Here is a 17,636-nt window from a genome sequence, read left to right as displayed (position 1 = left end):
ATGCCTATAATCCCAGCACTTTTGGGGAGGATCAGGAGTTCAAGGTCATCCTCAGCTACATAATGAGTTCAAGGCTAACCTGGGCTTCATGAGATCCTGTCTCAAAAAAATTTAAAAAGACCACTGACTACAGTTTGAATAAGTGAAAAGTGTGGTCTTGTACCACATGTCTTCATGTAGATGTTAACCCCCCAAAATGGCCACAAGGCTGGTCTAGAAAACAGGGGAGACTGTTGCCCCACACCAGGGATCAACAATTGTAGTGGTTTGAATGTAATTGGCCCCATAATCTCATAGGGAGTGGCACTGTTAGGGGACGTGGCTTTGTGGGAGTGGGTGTGGCCTTGTTGGAGGAAGTGTGTCATTGTGGGGGCGGGCTTTGAGGTTTCCTATGCTCAGGATACCATCCAGTGTCTCAGTCGACTTCCTGTTGCCTGCAAGTTGTAGGATTCTCAGCTCCTTCTCCAGCACCATGTCTGCTTGTACGCTGCCCTGCTCCCTGCCATGCTGAACCTCTGAACTGTAAGTCAGCCCGCCCCAATTAAATGTTTTCCTTCCTAAGAGTTGCCATGGTCATGGTGTTTCTTCACAGCAATGGAAACCCTGACTGAGACAATGATATAGTAGGATGTTGGGACACAGCCAAGAAGGGAATGGGGGTCTAGGAATGGGACAGATGTAACCTCCAAAGTTAAGGGGGGGGGGTTCCTGGGTCCCTCCACCTGTGTGGAATGCTTCTATCTATAGAAACAGCAACCTGTGGATATTATGTGATGCTTCTGTTGTGCCATGCTGGGGAGCATGGACCTACCTTAGGGCTTAAACAACTGGGCTGCCACTCTGGAGTAAGCCCCCACCCCCTTTCATGACACAGGCTCTCACCAGCTTGAAGTTTGCCAAGTAACTATACCAGCTCCACCTGACTCTGATTCCCCAGGACTAGATTTCAAGCACACACTACCACACTCCACAGTTTTACACAGAGACCAGGGACTGAACTCTGGTCCTCACACTCTCAAAGCAGGAACTTTACCAGTCATCCGTGTCTCTCCCTAGCATAGTTTGCGATCATTTTCTTTCTTTTCTTTTCTTTTTCAAGACAGGGTTTCTCTGTGTAGCTTTGGTGCCTGTCCTGGATCTTGCTCTGTAGACCAGGCTGGCCTCGAACTCACAGAGATCTGCCTGGCTCTGCCTCCCGAATGCTGGGATTAAAGGCATGCTGGCCACCACCGCCCACCCGGCTTGCGGTCATTTCTTACGGCAGTTCTGGGAAGCTAACCAGCTTGTGTTACATGTTTCTGAGGAGGAGTCTCTCCCGCTCACCTCTTCTGCTAGGCTGAGTGGCCAGCACGGTTCTGGGGTGTGCCACTCTTCACTCTCCCAGCTCTGAGGTCACAGATGCTACCGCTGCACCAGATTTTGTGTCGGTGTTGAGAACCTAAACTCAGGTCTTCCCACTTCTAAGGCAAGCACATTACCCACTGGGCCTCTCCAGCACTGCCCCCACCTTTACTTTGAGACAGGGTCTCTCTATGCAAGCTCAAGCTGGACCCCCACTCTCAAGCCTCCTGCCTCAGCCTTTTAAGTGTCAGAATGACAGGGGCGTGTGTTGTAGAATATTATTTCAAGGTGTGTTACTTTTGTTTATGCTCTGGAATGTTTGTTTAATCGTGCAAAGATGTGTTTGATGAAATAAAATTCATGTGCCGTCAGGAGGCTGCCTCAGCAACTAGCTGACAGGAAGTGGTAGGGAGGAGCCAGGTGAAAAAAAATTGAAGAGGAGCCAGAAGAGGAGGAGGACTCCAGGGACCAGCCAGCCACCCAGCTGCACAACCAGCCAGCCACAGAGTAAGAGTAAGATTTACAGAAGTAAGAGAACAGGAAAAGCCCAGAGGCAAAAAGATAGAAGGAGATAATTAAAGTTAAAGAAAGCCGGCTAAAAACTAAGCCAAGCTAAGGCCGGGCATTCATAATTAAGAAAAAGCCCCCATGTGTGGATTTATTTGGGAGCTGAGTGGTGGGCCCCCCAAAAGAGCCAGGAAACAAACAACAGGTGTACTCACGGACCCAGCTTTTTTCACACCCTCTAACTTCATGACAGTGGTTAGAATTTGAGGATAAGCAGACATTTGGGGTGCCGCCACCCCCCACAAGCCTGGACAAAAGGCCATAGGATAGAGACACCCCACCCTCTACCCCCTCAGATGCTCCACCCAGACCCACCTGGTGATATCTGGCAGAGTGACCAGTCTGCCTGCCTGCAAGGCCGCGTTGAAACTGTGTGCCCCTCGGGTCTCCATGGCAACGATGGGCACATGCTGCCAGCCTACCTCCAGCAGGCCCGCAGTCACACCTGCTAGGAGCCCTCCGCCTCCAACAGACAGCACCATGGTCCCCGGTGGGTTGCCCAGTGACTCTTTCAGCTCCCGCACTAGGCTGGCATGGCCTTCCCTGGGGGGTGGGAATGGAACAAATGATAGGTGACCCCCTCCTTGGCCACTGAAAGAGGCAAGATGATACAGCAGGGGCCCCTCAGCTTCAACCTTGTTCTCCATCCACTCATCCCTTCATCCACACACCTGTCTCCTTGTCACCCTCCCAGGCTCTTTCTTGCCTTTTCTCGTTCAATCCTTCCCCACTTTGGAAAGAAATACCCTCATCAGGGAGGGTTAAGAGGGACCAGCCTGTGACTTAGGACCAGCTGTGATTCTGGAAGTAGAACCCTGTCTCTCCCCCATCAGCTGTGTGCCTTCGGGCCAGTAATTGACCTCTCTGTGCCTCAGTGGGCTTCCCGGTAGCTACCTCATAGTTGAGTAGACAGTGAGGGAATGCCAGCAGCCTGCACCCAGCCCCAAGGCACATGTTTGATAAAGACTATTTTATATTACAATTTCCATTGGATCGATGAAGAAACTGAGGCACAGGCAGGGAGGTGTTTTGCACAAAACATAATTCCCAAGAAACAAGGTCTGAACCCATGTCTGCCTGGCTTTGGAGGTTCCTCTGGCCCTGATTCAATGAGGGTCCCTCAAGCCTTACCATATCAAGGGATGGTCAAAGGGTGGGACATTCACCCAGCCGTCCCTCGTAGCCAATTCTTGTGCCCTTGTGTTGGCCTCGTCCCAGACCTAAAGAGAAGTAGAGGCCCTGGAAAAAGCTGGGGTGCAGACTCCACAGGGACTATGGCAGAGACTGGAGTCTCCTCCCTGAGCAAGACCATACTCCCAGGATGAGGACCACAACCTCTGCATGAACCAAAGGACACCATGTGCGTCCCTCAAACTCAAAGGGATCCAAATGTCTGACAGCAGGGCCAGAACTGCTCAGGGTGTACAGAGCCAATGAACCCCAGGACGGGTGACATGGAACCCACTTCGGGCCCACAGGAGGGGACAGATCCCTCACATATCGTCTGGGTCCCTGAAGCCAGGAGAGCCTCCGTCACCCAATGATGGCCCAAGATGAACTAAAGCATAGACTTAGGCAGAGCTGGCCTCTGACACCTGTGCCCACCTCAGGTCACCCAGAGCTCACCTTCCAGGTGTCCCCTGATCATAGAGCTTGTCTGGGTAGTACACAAAGTAGGCTGCACTTACAGGGAGTGTGTGCTTGGGGCAGACTCCACCAATAAGGATTGAGAGTTGTGGGTAATAGCTGCTATGTCCCACTCAGTGGCACAACCTTCATGAGCTCTGAGGAAACCCCAGGTGGTTTCCCGCCTTGCCGTGTGGGCTTCCTGCCCTGCAGAGTGGGCTGCCTCCCCTTCCGCCCCGCCCTACTCAGGCATAGATGGATGGGTGAGTGGATGCTAAAGGAAAGGAAGAAGAGAAGTTAGAAATTAGCAGGATGTGGTGGTGCAGACCTTTAATCCCAGCACTCGGGAGGCAGAAGCAAGTGGATCTCTGTGACTTCGAGGCCAGCCTGGGATACATGGTGAGATCCAGGACAGCCAGAGGTACCCAGAAAAACCTAGTCTCAAAAACAAAAACAAAAAAAAAAGCAGAAGGAAAGGGAAGAAGGAAAGGCCAGGAGGAAGGAGGCTCCACTGTACGGTATTTAGAGGCAGCTTTGGGCACCATGGTTACGGAGGCAGCTTCAGTGTAGGGGGTCTTCTGATGTTCCCATTACTTTCTCATTGGGGGTCTCAAAGCAAAACATAACACAGCCATCACCGAAGACTTTGTCTTATCAAACTGCCAGTCTTTCAGGTCCCAGTACCAAGAGTCAGTGAGGATGGGGAACACTCTCGAGCCCTCTGACAGAAGTCTTCTCAGGGTGGGACAGCAGGTCCAGAGGTCCCAGTGCTTACAGTGCCAAACCCTTGTCCCACCCGTTCTCTCTCCCGTCCACCCTCCCGAGAGAGGACTGAAGACGAAACGCTGGTTCTGGCCAGGGTCCGTCCAAAATAAACAGAGGCCTTGGAGTGCGGCGGGGGAGGACGCAGCACCCCACCCAGCCCTCCCCGGCTCTCTGCTCTTGCTTTCCACTCCTTACCTTCCCAGTCAGCTGGACCTCGGCCCCCTCCCCCTCCAGCCGCCTCACCACCCGCGTGGAAGTGGTCTCTGGGAGCACGATGGTGGCAGGGATGCCCAGCTTCCGAGCTGAGTATGCGGCTGCAATACCTGCATTGCCCCCTGGGGGCAGTGGAGAGAGGAGTTCCTCAGACCTTGCATGCCAACCTCTCCCTGTATGTCACCTGTGTATGGGCTCCGCGGCTGGCAGAAGGAGACATCTGATCTACATCAAGCCAATCAGAAAAAAAAACTCAACCTCCTCACTCATTACTGCTTCAGGGGTGAGTATGTTGCTCAGGCTAGCGTGTGGCCTGGACAAAGAGGCAAAAGAGAAGAAAAAGCAAGAGACGGAGAGGGACCAAAGAGAGTGGCTGGATCCAGCCATGCCTGAAAGCTATTTATCCCGAGCATGTTCGGAACTTGGAGCCTGCAGCTGAAACCTCTGTGAGATGGGTCTCTGTCGCTTATGACCTCCACAAATCTAGGATTATGGGGAAGGGACTGAAAACAGATGGTGTGGCTGTCTGAGACTGTGAAAGGAAGCTAAACTGGGCTGTGGTGGTGCAAACCTGTAATCCCAGCACTTGGGAGGTAGAGACAAGAGGATCAGGAGTCCTGTAGCCTTTACAAAGGAAAGGAAGAAAGGAAGAAAGAAAGAAAGAAAGAAAGAAAGAAAGAAAGAAAGAAAGAAAAGAAAGGTGGGAGGGAGGGAAGGAAGGAGGGAGGGAGGAAACCAAGCCTTTGACAGATACTCTAGCTGGCTCCCCTGCCCCACACCAGTCCTAAGGACTCCTAGCAAAACAGAGATGAATGGGGTCACCTGAGGAGCACACCAGATGTCTGCATCCCCTCATGGCCATCTGGAGAGAGAAAGGATGGAGTTGGGGTCACTCCAGTCATGGAGGCCTTTGTGGGATGTGGCGGGGTGCTCCATCCACGCCCAACACTCCTCTCCCTCTAACCTGCCCCCACCTCCTCCCCAGCCCTGTGTGACCTCACTCCCCGCCCCAGCCCTGGGCCCACCCTCCTTCACCTGCTGACAGAAATGTCCGATGCCCCGGATCTTAAAGGAGCCAGCTGGCTGCACATTCTCGTATTTGAGGAAGACGGGCATGCCTGCCACCCGAGACAGTGCCCAGCTCTCCAGCAGTGGGGTGACCCTGTGGAAAGGCTCCACCCTGACACGCTCTGCCAAGGCTCCCTCCATTCCTGCGACACAGAGGTGACCTGCAAGGGGGGGGCATGCACTGTTTAGATTCCTTAACTATATCAGGAGAAGGGCGGCCAAGGCCCCTGAGCCTGGTCACCCCAAAGCCAATCTGGCTTCCGAGCTTCAAGGTCCTGGGTAACAGTGGCTTGTCTGTGGCTTGTCCATAGTGCTGGGGACACAGAGTGTGACCGAAGAGTAATAAAAATTCATTCATTCATTCATAATTTTTCCATATAAAACACTGGTTAGGGCTGGAGAGATGGCTCAGAGGTGAAGAGCACTGGCTGCTCTTCCAGAGGTCCTGAGTTCAATTCCCAGCAACCACATGGTGGCTCACAACCATCTGTAATGAGATCTGGCGCCCTCTTCTGGCCATGCAGACACAGCACTGTATACATAATAAATAAATAAATCTTTAAAAAAAAAAAAAAAAAAAAAACACTGGTTAAGCAGGTGGCAGGGTTTAGCTCAGCGGTAGAGCACTTGCCTAGCAAGCGCAAGGCCCTAAGTTCGATCCTCAGCTCCACCAAAAAACAAAAAGCAGGTGGCAGGGGGGCAGGGCTCTTCCTTACCCCCTTACCTCTGCCGTTGGCAGTCTTTTGCCCTCTTCCTGGTTATCGGTTCCCAGTTATCTAGCCATGGCCTGTATTATCTCTAAAAGCAAAGATGCTTTTGTTGTAGTTGCCATTGAGAGATAGGGTCTCCGTGAGTAGCCCAGGCTGGCCTGGAACCCACCATCCCCCTGCCTCCCCCTGCTTAGCATTGGGAGTATAATGCTGTGACATCACACTGGCCTGTAAGCCTTTCTTTTGTGTTTTGATGTACATAGGTAGCTTTACAATGGTCTACATCTGTCCAAACTCAGTGGGATGGTGACTTTACGTCAGCTACATAAGAAGTTTGAAGCCAGCCAGGGCTACACAAGATCCATCTCAAAACAGAAAAGGGGGGCGGGGCTGGAGAGATGGCTCAGCGGTTAAGAGCACTGGATGCTCTTGCCAAGGAGTCCAGCACCCACATGGTGGCTCACAGTTCTAACTCCCATTCTAGGGAGCCCAATGCCCTCTTCTGGCCAGCTTGAACACAGCTTCCACATGGTATGCACGTGGGCATATACGCAGACAAATACACATACACATAAAAATAAATTTTGAGCCGGGCGGTGATGGCGCATGCCTTTAATCCCAGCACTTGGGAGGCAGAGGCAGTCGGATCTCTGTGAGTTCTAGGCCAGCCTACGCTACAGAGTGAGTTCCAGGAAAGGTGCAAAGCTACACAGAGAAACCCTGTCTCGAAAAACCAAAATTAACCAATCTTTTAATTTTAAAAGATTGCAAAAGGGTCTGGTGAGATGATTCAACAAATGCTACTTGTCTCAAAAGCCCGATGACCTGGGTTTGATCCCCAGGAACCACTTAAAGGTGGAAGGCGAGATCTTAGCTTACAGAGTGGTCCTCTGACACACCCACACACACTCACACACATTCTTACAACACTGATAAGAAATACAATTTTAGAGCCGGGGTGTGGTGGCGCACGCCTGTAATCCCAGCACTCAGGAGGCAGAGGCAGGTGGATCTCTGTGAGTTCAAGGCCAGCCTGGGCTACAAAGGAGTTCCAGGACAGCCTCCAAAGCTACACAGAGAAACCCTGTCTCAAAAAACCAATCAATCAATCAATAAATAAATAAATAAAATTTTAAAAGGTAGGAGGAAGATGAGTGTGGTAGTGGTTCCACCCTTTGATCCCATCATGCAAGAGGCAGAGGCAGGAGGATCTACGAATTCCAGGCCAGCCTGGTCTACCAAGCAAGTTATAGGCCTGCCGGGGCTACATAGAAAGACCTCGTCTATAAATAAATGAATGAAAAACAAACAAGTGAGAACTGAGGGAAGGAATGTTGGGAAAAGGAACAAGCTGAGTGGTGGCTCACACCTATAATCCCTGCACTCAAACTCAGGAAACTGAGGCAGTCCTCCTGCCTCAGTTCAAGGCCAGCCTGGGCTACAAAGTGAGTCCAAGGATAGCCTCAGCTACAACGTACTGAGAAGGCCTTGTTTCAAACCACCAAAGAAAAGGGGCAAAAACAAAAATAAAACCGCTCCTCTTGGTCTCTATGGCTGAAAAGATGGGTGAGGCCCTTTGCAGTTCCAAGGTCAGCCACCAGGGGGCAAGTCGAACCCGGTCGGGTCTCCCCCGCTCCCCGGCCCCAAGCCTGAACTTCCTACCCACTCTTACTCAAGGGACTCAAATAGGAAACTGGTCAGTGAATCTGACCCTTTGTCAGGATGGCCCCGGAACTCCCCAGACAAGGTAAAGACAGAGCAGACCCACCTCGTCTCTTTCAGCACCTCTCACAGGGAAAGGGTGCCTATGAGCTGTACTTGGTCCCCAAACCCCCTGTGCTGGCTAGTTTTCATGTCAGCCTGACACACGCTGGCGTCATTTCGGAAGAGGGAGCCTCAGCTGAGAAAATGACCCTACCAGACTGGCCTGTGGGAAAGCCAGTTGTGTATTTTCTTGATGGGTGACTGATGGGGGAGGGCTCAGCCCAGGGTGGGTGGTGCCATCCCTAGGAAGGTGGTCCTGGGCTCTATAAGAAAGCAGGCCGAGCAAGTCATGGGGCACAAGCCAGGGAGCAGCACCCCTCCGTGGCCTCTGCCTCAGCTCCTGCCTCTGGGTTCCTGCCCTGCCTGAGTTCCTGTCCTGACCTCCTTTGATGATAAACAGTGATGTGGAAGTGTGAGTCAAATAAGCCCTTTCTTCCCCGAGTCGCTCTGGGTCACGGTGTTTATCACAGCCATGGTGACCCTGACTGAGACACACCACCAGCTTGGCTCTCACCTCAGTCTTGCAACCCCAGATCATAGCTTTGGGGGCTAACCAGAGACCAAAGTCAAAAGCCAGTTATGTGCCTCACGTGTCTCAACCACTCCGCCCCTCTTTCCTCTTCTGTTAAATGGGAACAAATGCACACACCCCAACTCGCAGGCTGTGGTGTGCATGAACCGCTGGCACCCACTGCCAGGCTCCAGGTTGAATCCTCTAGACGGGTTCCCTCACTGGGACCTTCTACCAATGCTGCCGTGCTAGAGAGCACTGTCAAGGTCCTGGCTGGGGCTTGGGACCCAGGGATGGCTCGGTGGGGAAGACAGACATCCATCTTAGAGACAGCCTGTAGTTTGATGAGGGGATCTACTATAAACCAAGAAAAATAATAGGAACCTGTGAATATTAAAGATGAACAAGAGGGTCTCCTTTGGGCATGGAGCCAGGGAAGACCTCTTGGACCAGAAAAATAGGAATGAGCGAAGCATGAACCAGGCCACACACTAGATGCAGTATTGTACGGCATGAGGTCCTCACAAAGATGAAGTTCAGCCATGAAGTGAGGGTGCCCACTGTACCCGGTGTGCCTTGATAAGAGCTAACTGTTGTGTGAGGCTTGCTGGGAGCCAGGCACCATGCCCAGCACTGTAGCAGGAATCTTAAAAGGCTCTTATTAATGAAATCAAACCCGAGGCCAGTTATTGGGGTGGATGCTGGAAGATCAGAGAAGCAGAACAAGCCACAGCTTTCTCACCTTGCTAGTTCCTCAGGTGATCCTGTTTCCTCAGGCTGGAAGCTTCTGAGTCCTCATCCCAATGGCTCTTAGCTGAACTGTGTTGCTCCAAAACCTAAATGCTTATCCAGCCAAAATGCTCAACCAAATGCTTAACTAACTACATGCTTTACCCCTTTAGTTCCTGGTCCTCACGCCTTACATACCTTTCTCTTTCTGCCCCCACTCCCTGGGATTAATGGTGTGGGTCACCATGCTTAGCTGTTTCTAAAGTGGCCTTGAACTCAGAGATCCGGCTAGCTCTGCCTCCCAAGTGCTGGGATTAAAGGTGTGTACCACCACCACCCCACTTCTGCTATGGCTTGCTCTTTCCATTTTCTAGCCACCATTTTTGTCTTTGTTCTAGTGGCTGTCTGTTCTCTGACCCCAAATTTGTTTATTTTGGGGAGCACACAATATTTCAGGGAACACAATACCCACCACACAGCTCCTTCCGTATTATCTCAGAATGCACTGAGAAACCCTGACAGAGTCCTGCATGTGACTCCATTTTATAACTTGTGACCCAGTGGGTTTGGCACACAAGGCCACAGGTCAGGAACTGTGGCTCAGAGTTCAAACCCAGGTGTGGGCTTCCACACTGTGCAGCATCTTAACCACCGGGTTGTCCGTATCGTCATCCTCCTCCTCCTCTTCATCACCATCATTATTAGTTATTGAAAATGAGGCTGTTTGGTACTTCACTGACAAGTATCCTTAAGAGATGAAACTCACAAAGTCATGGTGGCACACACCTTTAATCCCAGCACTCAGGAGACAGAGGCAGGCAGATCCCTGTGAGTTTGAGGTCCGCCTGGTCTACAGAGTGAGTTCCAGGACAGCCAGGGTTATATAGAGAAACTCTGTCTTTAAAAAGAAAAAAAGAAAAAAAAAAAGAACAAAAAAGGGCTAAAACTCTTGGCTCTGTCCCCAGGCCTCTCTGCCCCCTTGATGACAACAACCTCATCATCATCAGGGTGGGGACCCATCTGAGCCAAGGCCTAGGGACCCCATTGGTCCACTCCCCACTGTGGCAGCTGGTGGATCTCAGCAAGAGGCTGGACCTCCCTGTCCTATTGTGGAGAGAGAAGGCCTGTGATTTCTTCACTGGAACTCACTTAAAAGGGCTGCCCATTCTCCCCAGGCCTCACTCCAGCCCCAACAGTTCTGGGCTGCTTTCCCCAGGGGCCATTTGGGTGGCATACAGCAGCTGAATCAGGAGAAAGTCTCGAGAGCCAGGCTGACCACCTGCACAATCTGGTATCCACCCTCAGGGGCCCCGGGCCCCGCCTCCTGTGGGGTGACAAGACAGGACAGACGCTCCTGGAGTAGTAGACATCCTCACACCCGCTTGCTGCCCCACAGCCCCCAGCCACTCCCACAATGCCACCCTTACCTTCCCGGAGAACAGTCCCTGGACCAGCACAGCCTACAGCCCAGCCAGGACCAACCTGGACTCACAGGCCAAAGATCAGCTTCCGCCACCAGGGCCCGGCCCCTCCTCCCTGTTAAAGGGACAGTTCCCGATTCTGGGTCCCGGTAAAGACTCAACAGCAAAAACAGCCAAGATGGAATCATGGGGATATTCAACCCTCCCTTCTTTCCTCATGCAGCTCATGGCTTGTGAATGACCTGGGCTCATCTGGCAGATGGGGAAATGGAGGCTCGGGAAGGAATGCATACATCCACAGGGACTGGCCAGCAAGAGGCAGAAAGAACTTCTCACCTTGGACCACCTTCATAACACAGCCACCCTAGATCTGACATATCCAGAGCTGTCCTTAGGTCAGGCCATGTTCCCTGGACCACATGGAGGTCAGCTTAGGTTTGAGCCGAGAAAACAAAGATGCAGACCAGGCATGGCGGCGCACGCCTTTAATGCCAGTACTCTGGGGGCAGAGGCAGGAGGATCCCTTGAGTTCGAGGCCAGCCTGGTCTATATAGCAAGTTCCAGGACACTTGGGGCTACATAGAGAGACCTTGTCCTGCAAATAAAAAAATAAATAAGTAAAAGGAAGATAGAAAGAAGACAAGGGCAGCTGGTAGTCACCCTGCCACCCTGTCTGAATGGGAAACTCACACTACATTCCTACCTCTGCTTTTTCACAGCCAGCAGAAGCAGCCTGGCTGTTATTAACTATCCACAGCAATGGCTTGATGCATTCAATAAATAAATATTTACTAGACACCTAACACCTGCCAAGTCCTGAGACCTTTAACCTCAAACAAGATAGCATGTCCCCTGCTTTCTCCCCGCACTCGGGATGCCCGTGCTGTGGGAGGTGGGAGCAGGTGGGATGTCAGGAGCCCAGGCAGGTGTGGAGTGGGGGCGGGGATTGTAAGGGTCACAGAAGTACTTACAAGGGTCTGGGGCGACGGCTCTGGGTAAATGCATCCCATGCAAGTGTGAAGACCCAAGGTCGGCTCTCCAGCACCCATGAAGAAGGGGTCAGACTCTTGTGTCCCCTCTGTCCCCATCTCACTGAACAATGCGGCCTCATCCATCCTGAGCCTCAGTTTCCATAAATACAAAATGAGAGGCAAGATTGAGGAAGGATCGGGTACCATAGGTGTCCCTTAGGGAAGTGTGACCTCTCCCTCCCAAGATTGATGATTAACCCTTGGCTACCTGGGGTCAGATGGAACTGCTTAGCCATGATCTGCAACTGGGAACCCTCCCAACTCACTTCTGCCCTCGCATTACCCCGCCCCCATCCACTGTCCAGTGCCCAGTCTTGCCCGAGGCCCTGGGGACCCCAAAGGGACAGAGATCAGGTCTCTGTAGTGGCTGTAGTGTGGGATCTGGAGAAATGCTTCCTGGTAGAGGAATCCCTCAGCCGTAGACAAGGATCTGCATTAATGACATGCCTTTGGCATACCAATCGCAGATTCTCAAGGCTCTCATCCCCATCGCTGGGCATGGAACCCGGGGCTTTGCAAGGTCAGATAAGCTCTCTACCGCCTGCCCCTAGGAATAGAGTCTCTAGTTTTTCTTGCCATGGGATCGTGTGTAATCCAGGCTAGCCTCAAGCTTGCTATGAAAATGAAGATGACTGAACATCTGATCTTCTCACCTCCACCACCCAAGTGCTAGGATTATAGATGCACACTGTGCATGCGAGTTTACACACACACACACACACACACACACACACACACACACACACACAGGGCAAGGGGGCTGCTGGCTAAGTTGTTAAGAGCATGTGCTGCCCTTGAAGAAGACTCAAGTTCAGTTCCCAGCACCTACATCAAGTGGTTCACAATGGCCTGTAACTCCACTTCCAGTGGGCCTGACACCTCCACAGGTACCTGCATGCACATGTGAGTAACCCCACACACCCCATACACACAATTAAAAATAAGCCAGGCAGTGGTGGCAAGCACCCTTAATCCCAGCACTGGGGAGGCAGAGGCAGGAGGATCTCTCTGAGTTAAAGGCCAGCCTGGTCTACAGAGCGAGCTCCAGGAGAGCCAAGGCTACATGAAGAAACCTTGTTTCGAAGATCCAAAATTAATAATAATAATTCCTTTCTTTTTTTGCTTGTTTGTTTCGATTTGGATTGGTGCTTTGAGACAAAGTCTTACTATGTAGCCCTGGCTACCCTGGAACTCACTCTGTAGACCAGGCTGACCTCAAACTCACAGGGATCCTCCTGCCTCTGCCTCCCGAGTGCTGGGACTAAAGGTGTGCATCACTGTGCTGAGCCAAATCTTTTTTTTTGTTTTTTTTTTAAGAAAACTATTAAGTCATAGAACAAGCCAAGTACTGGTACACCTGTAATATCAGCACTTCAGAGGCTGAGGCAGGAGGATTGCCATGAATTCAACAGCAAGACTGTCTCAAATACACACACACACACACACACACACACACACACACACACACACACACGGCTGTTGAGATGGTTTGCTAGGTGAGAACACTTGTCAGCAAACTGATGGCCTGAACTCAGTTCCCAGGACCGACATGGTGGAAGGAAAAAGAGAATTGACGCCAAAAAATTGACCTCTGACCTCCACGTACCTGTTGTAGCATGCATGTGCACCAACACACACAGAGAATAAACCAATGTAATTTTTAATTTTTTTTTTTAATGAAAACAGAGAAATGAAAGAAAGCAGAATAGGCACAGGGCGGGCTCCTACGGGGGAGGCAGTGCATTCAGTATCTAGGACACAGATCTTTCAGCCCGGCTCTGCCACCCACAGTAGCAGCGGCACCACTTCCTGGCTGAGGAACCCTAGGCAAGTCACTCAGCCTCTCTGTGCCTTGTTTGCACCACTGTGGGGAGGGACACAAGGCTCCTGTCCTCGTAGAGCACATGTGTGTGTGAGACACTGGAGCCCACAGCTGGTGCTCTGTTGTCTGTCCTATGGTTCCCTGAGAATACAGCAAAAGTTGCAAAGAAGCCTGTGCCATCATTCCATCACAGAATGTACAACTACCTGGACCAAAAAGAAAAAAAAAAAAAATCCAATGATCCCCTGTGCTGAGGAAACAGGTTCGGAGAAACTGAGTCATTGACGCAAGATCACAGAGCAGGGACAGAGCCAGAGGCTGAATGGCAGAGGGGCTGGGCTCCACAGTTGCTGGCTGGAATGAGGGAGAAGATGGGCTTGGAAGGCTAACGGGGAGCAGGGAGGGAGGGAGGCTATGCTTGTCAGCCAGCGCCTGTCCCTGACACCTCAGGCCACTGAACAGCCACCATGCCAGTCCTCTGGGTTGCTCATTAATCCTTATTTCACCACCTCAGCCCCAGCTGTGCATCCTGTTCCCGGGACAAAGAGACCTTGCTGCTGAGGTACGTGGAGCCTCTGACACTTGCCAACCAGCCTCAGTCACGAGTCTCACCTCATAGTCTTCCTTGCTTGCACGGGGAGTTCTGAGCCACGAGGCGGGACCAGGGACCTGGCAGACGAAGTCACATGTGCAGCCAGTGAACAGCGACCAAGGGAGAGTGTCGGCATCTGGATCTTCCCCCACACACAACACAGCGTGGCTCCTTGGCCAAGTTCAAAGACTCCCCATCCCTGACCAAGAAGTTCGATCATTGCAGACCTGAGAATCCAGCCTTTCAGCATGATTTCCATCAGCCAAGCTAAGCTATACCACCCTCTCTGGAAGGCCACAGTCCTACAGTCACCCTATCCCCCCACTCAGTTGCCCCCCAGCACCCAGAAGCTCGTGACTGAAACTTGGGTGTATTTGAGTTTGAAACCCTGGCAGAGACACTCCCCACCACAACTCATCTGCCCAGGACAAGGGAAAGAATTAGGTGCAAAAAGGTAATGTGACTAGTTGGGTCACCCAGCACAGAGACCAGGAACCAAGCTTTGAGGGACATTCAACCCAGGTGCACCTCCCAAGAGGCTTAAAAATTCATACCTGGACTGGAGAGATGGCTCAAAAGTTAAGAGCACTGGCTGCTCTTCCAGAGGTCCTGAGTTCAATTCTCAGCAACCACATGGTGGCTCACAACCATCTATAACAAGATCTGATGCTCTCTTCTGGTGCACAGTCAAACATGCAAGCAGAATACTGTATACATAACAAATAAACCTTTAAAAAAAATTCATACCTAAGCACTGAGTATAGTGGTGAGTGCCTGTAATCCCAACACTTGGGAGGTAGAAGCAGGATTCTTGACCACAAAGGAAATTCAAGGTCAGCCTGGGATACAGGAGAACCTGCAACAAACAAACCAACAGACTCATAGCTAATCTGGGCATGATGGTGTATACCTCTAATCCCAGCACTCCAAAGGCTGAAGCAGGAAAATGAAGAGTTCCAGGCCAGCCTGGGCTACATAGCAAGACTCGGTCTCATAGAACAAAACCCCTTGGACCGCACAGAAATGGCAAGAGCTTGTGACAGAGATGGAGAGTTGGGTGGGGGAGTCCCTGACACTGCTGTCCACTGCCCCTGAAGGGATGCCCTGGGCTGGAGGCACAGAAGGTTCCCATGTAACTCAACAGTTACCACCCAAGTTGCTTTGGCTGCTGGATTTGCTGCAACCCCTAGGAGAAGAAAAAAAAAAACACCCTTGTTACCTCAAATTAAACAGTGCACGTGCACTTGGGGGGTGAGGGTTTTTTAACTGCAGACCTCTTCACTTGAGCTATGGCCGTGTCTCTTTCAGGGTCTCTCAGGGTGCTGGATTTGGCCAGCTCCCCACGTCCAGCATGGGTCACCATGGGTAATGATAACCCCTGGGAGAGGCTCCAGCTATTGCCGGGTCCTGACCTTGGCTTGGTGGCTTGTTTTACACATCAGGGATCAGCAAAGACTGTTTGTCACTAGGAATGACGCACAGTGGGAGTCAGCAATGGACAGTGCCACCGGGAAACCCAAGAGGGTTCCTGGACCTCGCACTCATCTAGTGAGGGCTGCAGCAGGTGACCACAGTGTAAAGAGCCCAGTGGCTGCCAAGCCCTCCGCTGGGACCACAGAGGTTGAACACAGAGTCCAAAACAAGGGCGGCTCATTGTTCAGACAAATTCTTTTCTCTCTTTTTTTTTAATGTTTTTAAATTTACTTATTTATTTATTGTTTTGTGTGTGTGTGTGTGTGTGTGTGTGTGTGTGTGTGTGCATAAGTATTATTTTATTCTTTTGAGACAGGGTCTCATGTATCCCAGGCTGGCTTTGAACCCACTAGGTAGCCAAGGATGACCTCAAACCCCTGAGCCTCCTGTCTCTGCCTCCTAAGTGCCGGGTTTACAGGTGTATGCCACCACACCTGGCCACTTTTTATTTTCTTTAGAGACACAATCTCTTTCTGGACCTCGGTCTGGCCTCACACCTGTAACAGTTGTCCTGCCTCAGCCTCCCATGAGCTAGGATGACAGGTGTGAGCCACCAGCTCCATTCAGGGCCTCTCAGGGCTCTGGTTCAGGAGCAGTTGGATAGAAGGTGTTTTGTACCCTTGAGCTTAAGTCATGGCCACAGCACCAAAACAAGGAGAGCTGAAGGTGTCGTTCATGTCCCCTTGGAGCAGTTCCTCAGAGGCAGCCACTGGAGTCTGTTCTAGGACAGCTGCCCCGGGCTTTGTGTGGAACTATTATATTCTTCAATCTGATACAACTAAAAAATATCTCCAGAGACTGTCCAGAGCTCCCTGGATGCAAAAATCACCCCACTCTGAGAATGGCTGTACTGTCAAGGTGTGGCAAGGAGGCGTATGTGAAAGGGTTGGAAAAGGTGGTAAAGGTCAGGGCTAGGAATATGGCTGACCTGGGAGAGTGCTTTCTCAGCATGTACAAGGTCCTGATTGTGCTGGGTATAATAGTCTGGGTTGGCATCCATGGTGTCTTAGTGTCTGCATAACATTTGTCCAGGACCTTCTAGCTTTCACAGTCTCTATTGAGAAGTCTGAAGATCCTGAGTTTGATCCTCAGTACCAAGTAAAGTAGGCACTCGCCTATGATCCCCGCATTCTGAAGGTGGAGGCAGGAGAATCAGGATTTGAAGGATATCTTCAGCTACTTTGTGAGTTGGAGGCCAGCCTGGGCTACATGAGACCATGACTCAAATTTAATCTAAAACATGAAATCTAGACCCTCCAGGTCTATCCAAACTGCTCAGCCCACTCGTCTGTCCTCAGTTCAACTCTCTCCATCAGGTCTGTGTTCCCTAAAGACTCTGAGTCCCCAAGATAGCATGTTCCAAGTTACCCTCTTCCTTGATGACTCTTAGCAAATGCCATCCTCCAGGCCTGTCCTCACTACAGCATGGGACAAAGGTAGCCCATACACTTGTGTGTCTTGTCACACATGAGATGACCCCCCACACACACACACAGGAGATACATGGCATGTGACTAGGACCCCATTACTTTGGCAATAGGTGCTGGTAAAGAGAGACACAAGGTAGGTGACTGTATCCACACAAGGGCTTTGTGGCATCCATGTCATCCCAGCTTGCCTGTCTCATGTCCTTGACCTACACCCTATCTATGGTCACCTGTTGTGGGTGATTGGGGGACCAATGACAACATGCAGCTTGTTCTGCCTAGGGGGTTCCTGGGCAAGCCAACTATGCCATAGTCACACTGTGTTTATCAGTATTCTTGGCCCAGCCAATGGGACAAGAGAGCTTTCTTGGTTGGGGAGGCCAGAGAAAGGAAAGAAGCAGTCAGGGCACATGCCTGTGCATATGTTTGTGTGTTTGTCTGTGTGTGTGTGTGTGTGTGTGTGTGTGTGTGTGTGTGTGTGTACCCTTGTGGATACATAGGCCTCTGCATACAGCCAGAAACAAGCCAGAGGCTCGGAGTGGAGCTGGAAGAGGTTTTAGATATAATACCTCCTAG

General features: G+C 51.3%; 1 protein-coding gene across 1 annotated transcript in view; it reads right to left on the bottom strand.

Annotated features, from left to right (window-relative positions):
* Positions 1-10,815, bottom strand: part of Sdsl (serine dehydratase like) — a 14,552-nt gene extending 3,737 nt beyond the window's left edge. The window contains exons 1-6 of the mRNA XM_036172278.1: positions 10,722-10,815; positions 5,548-5,741; positions 5,335-5,374; positions 4,495-4,634; positions 3,040-3,128; positions 2,224-2,451 (exon numbers count right to left, since the gene is read on the bottom strand). Of these exons, the coding sequence (XP_036028171.1) occupies positions 2,224-2,451; positions 3,040-3,128; positions 4,495-4,634; positions 5,335-5,374; positions 5,548-5,721 (671 nt within the window). The 5' untranslated portion in view covers positions 5,722-5,741; positions 10,722-10,815. The remainder of the gene's footprint in view (positions 1-2,223; positions 2,452-3,039; positions 3,129-4,494; positions 4,635-5,334; positions 5,375-5,547; positions 5,742-10,721) is intronic.
* Between the last annotated feature and the right edge of the window lie 6,821 nt (positions 10,816-17,636).

This window comes from Onychomys torridus, chromosome 22 (assembly GCF_903995425.1).
Source record: "Onychomys torridus chromosome 22, mOncTor1.1, whole genome shotgun sequence".
NCBI classification, from domain to species: Eukaryota; Metazoa; Chordata; class Mammalia; order Rodentia; family Cricetidae; genus Onychomys; species Onychomys torridus.
Note: the sequence above shows the minus strand (reverse complement) of the source record. Positions and strands in the feature narration are given on the sequence as shown.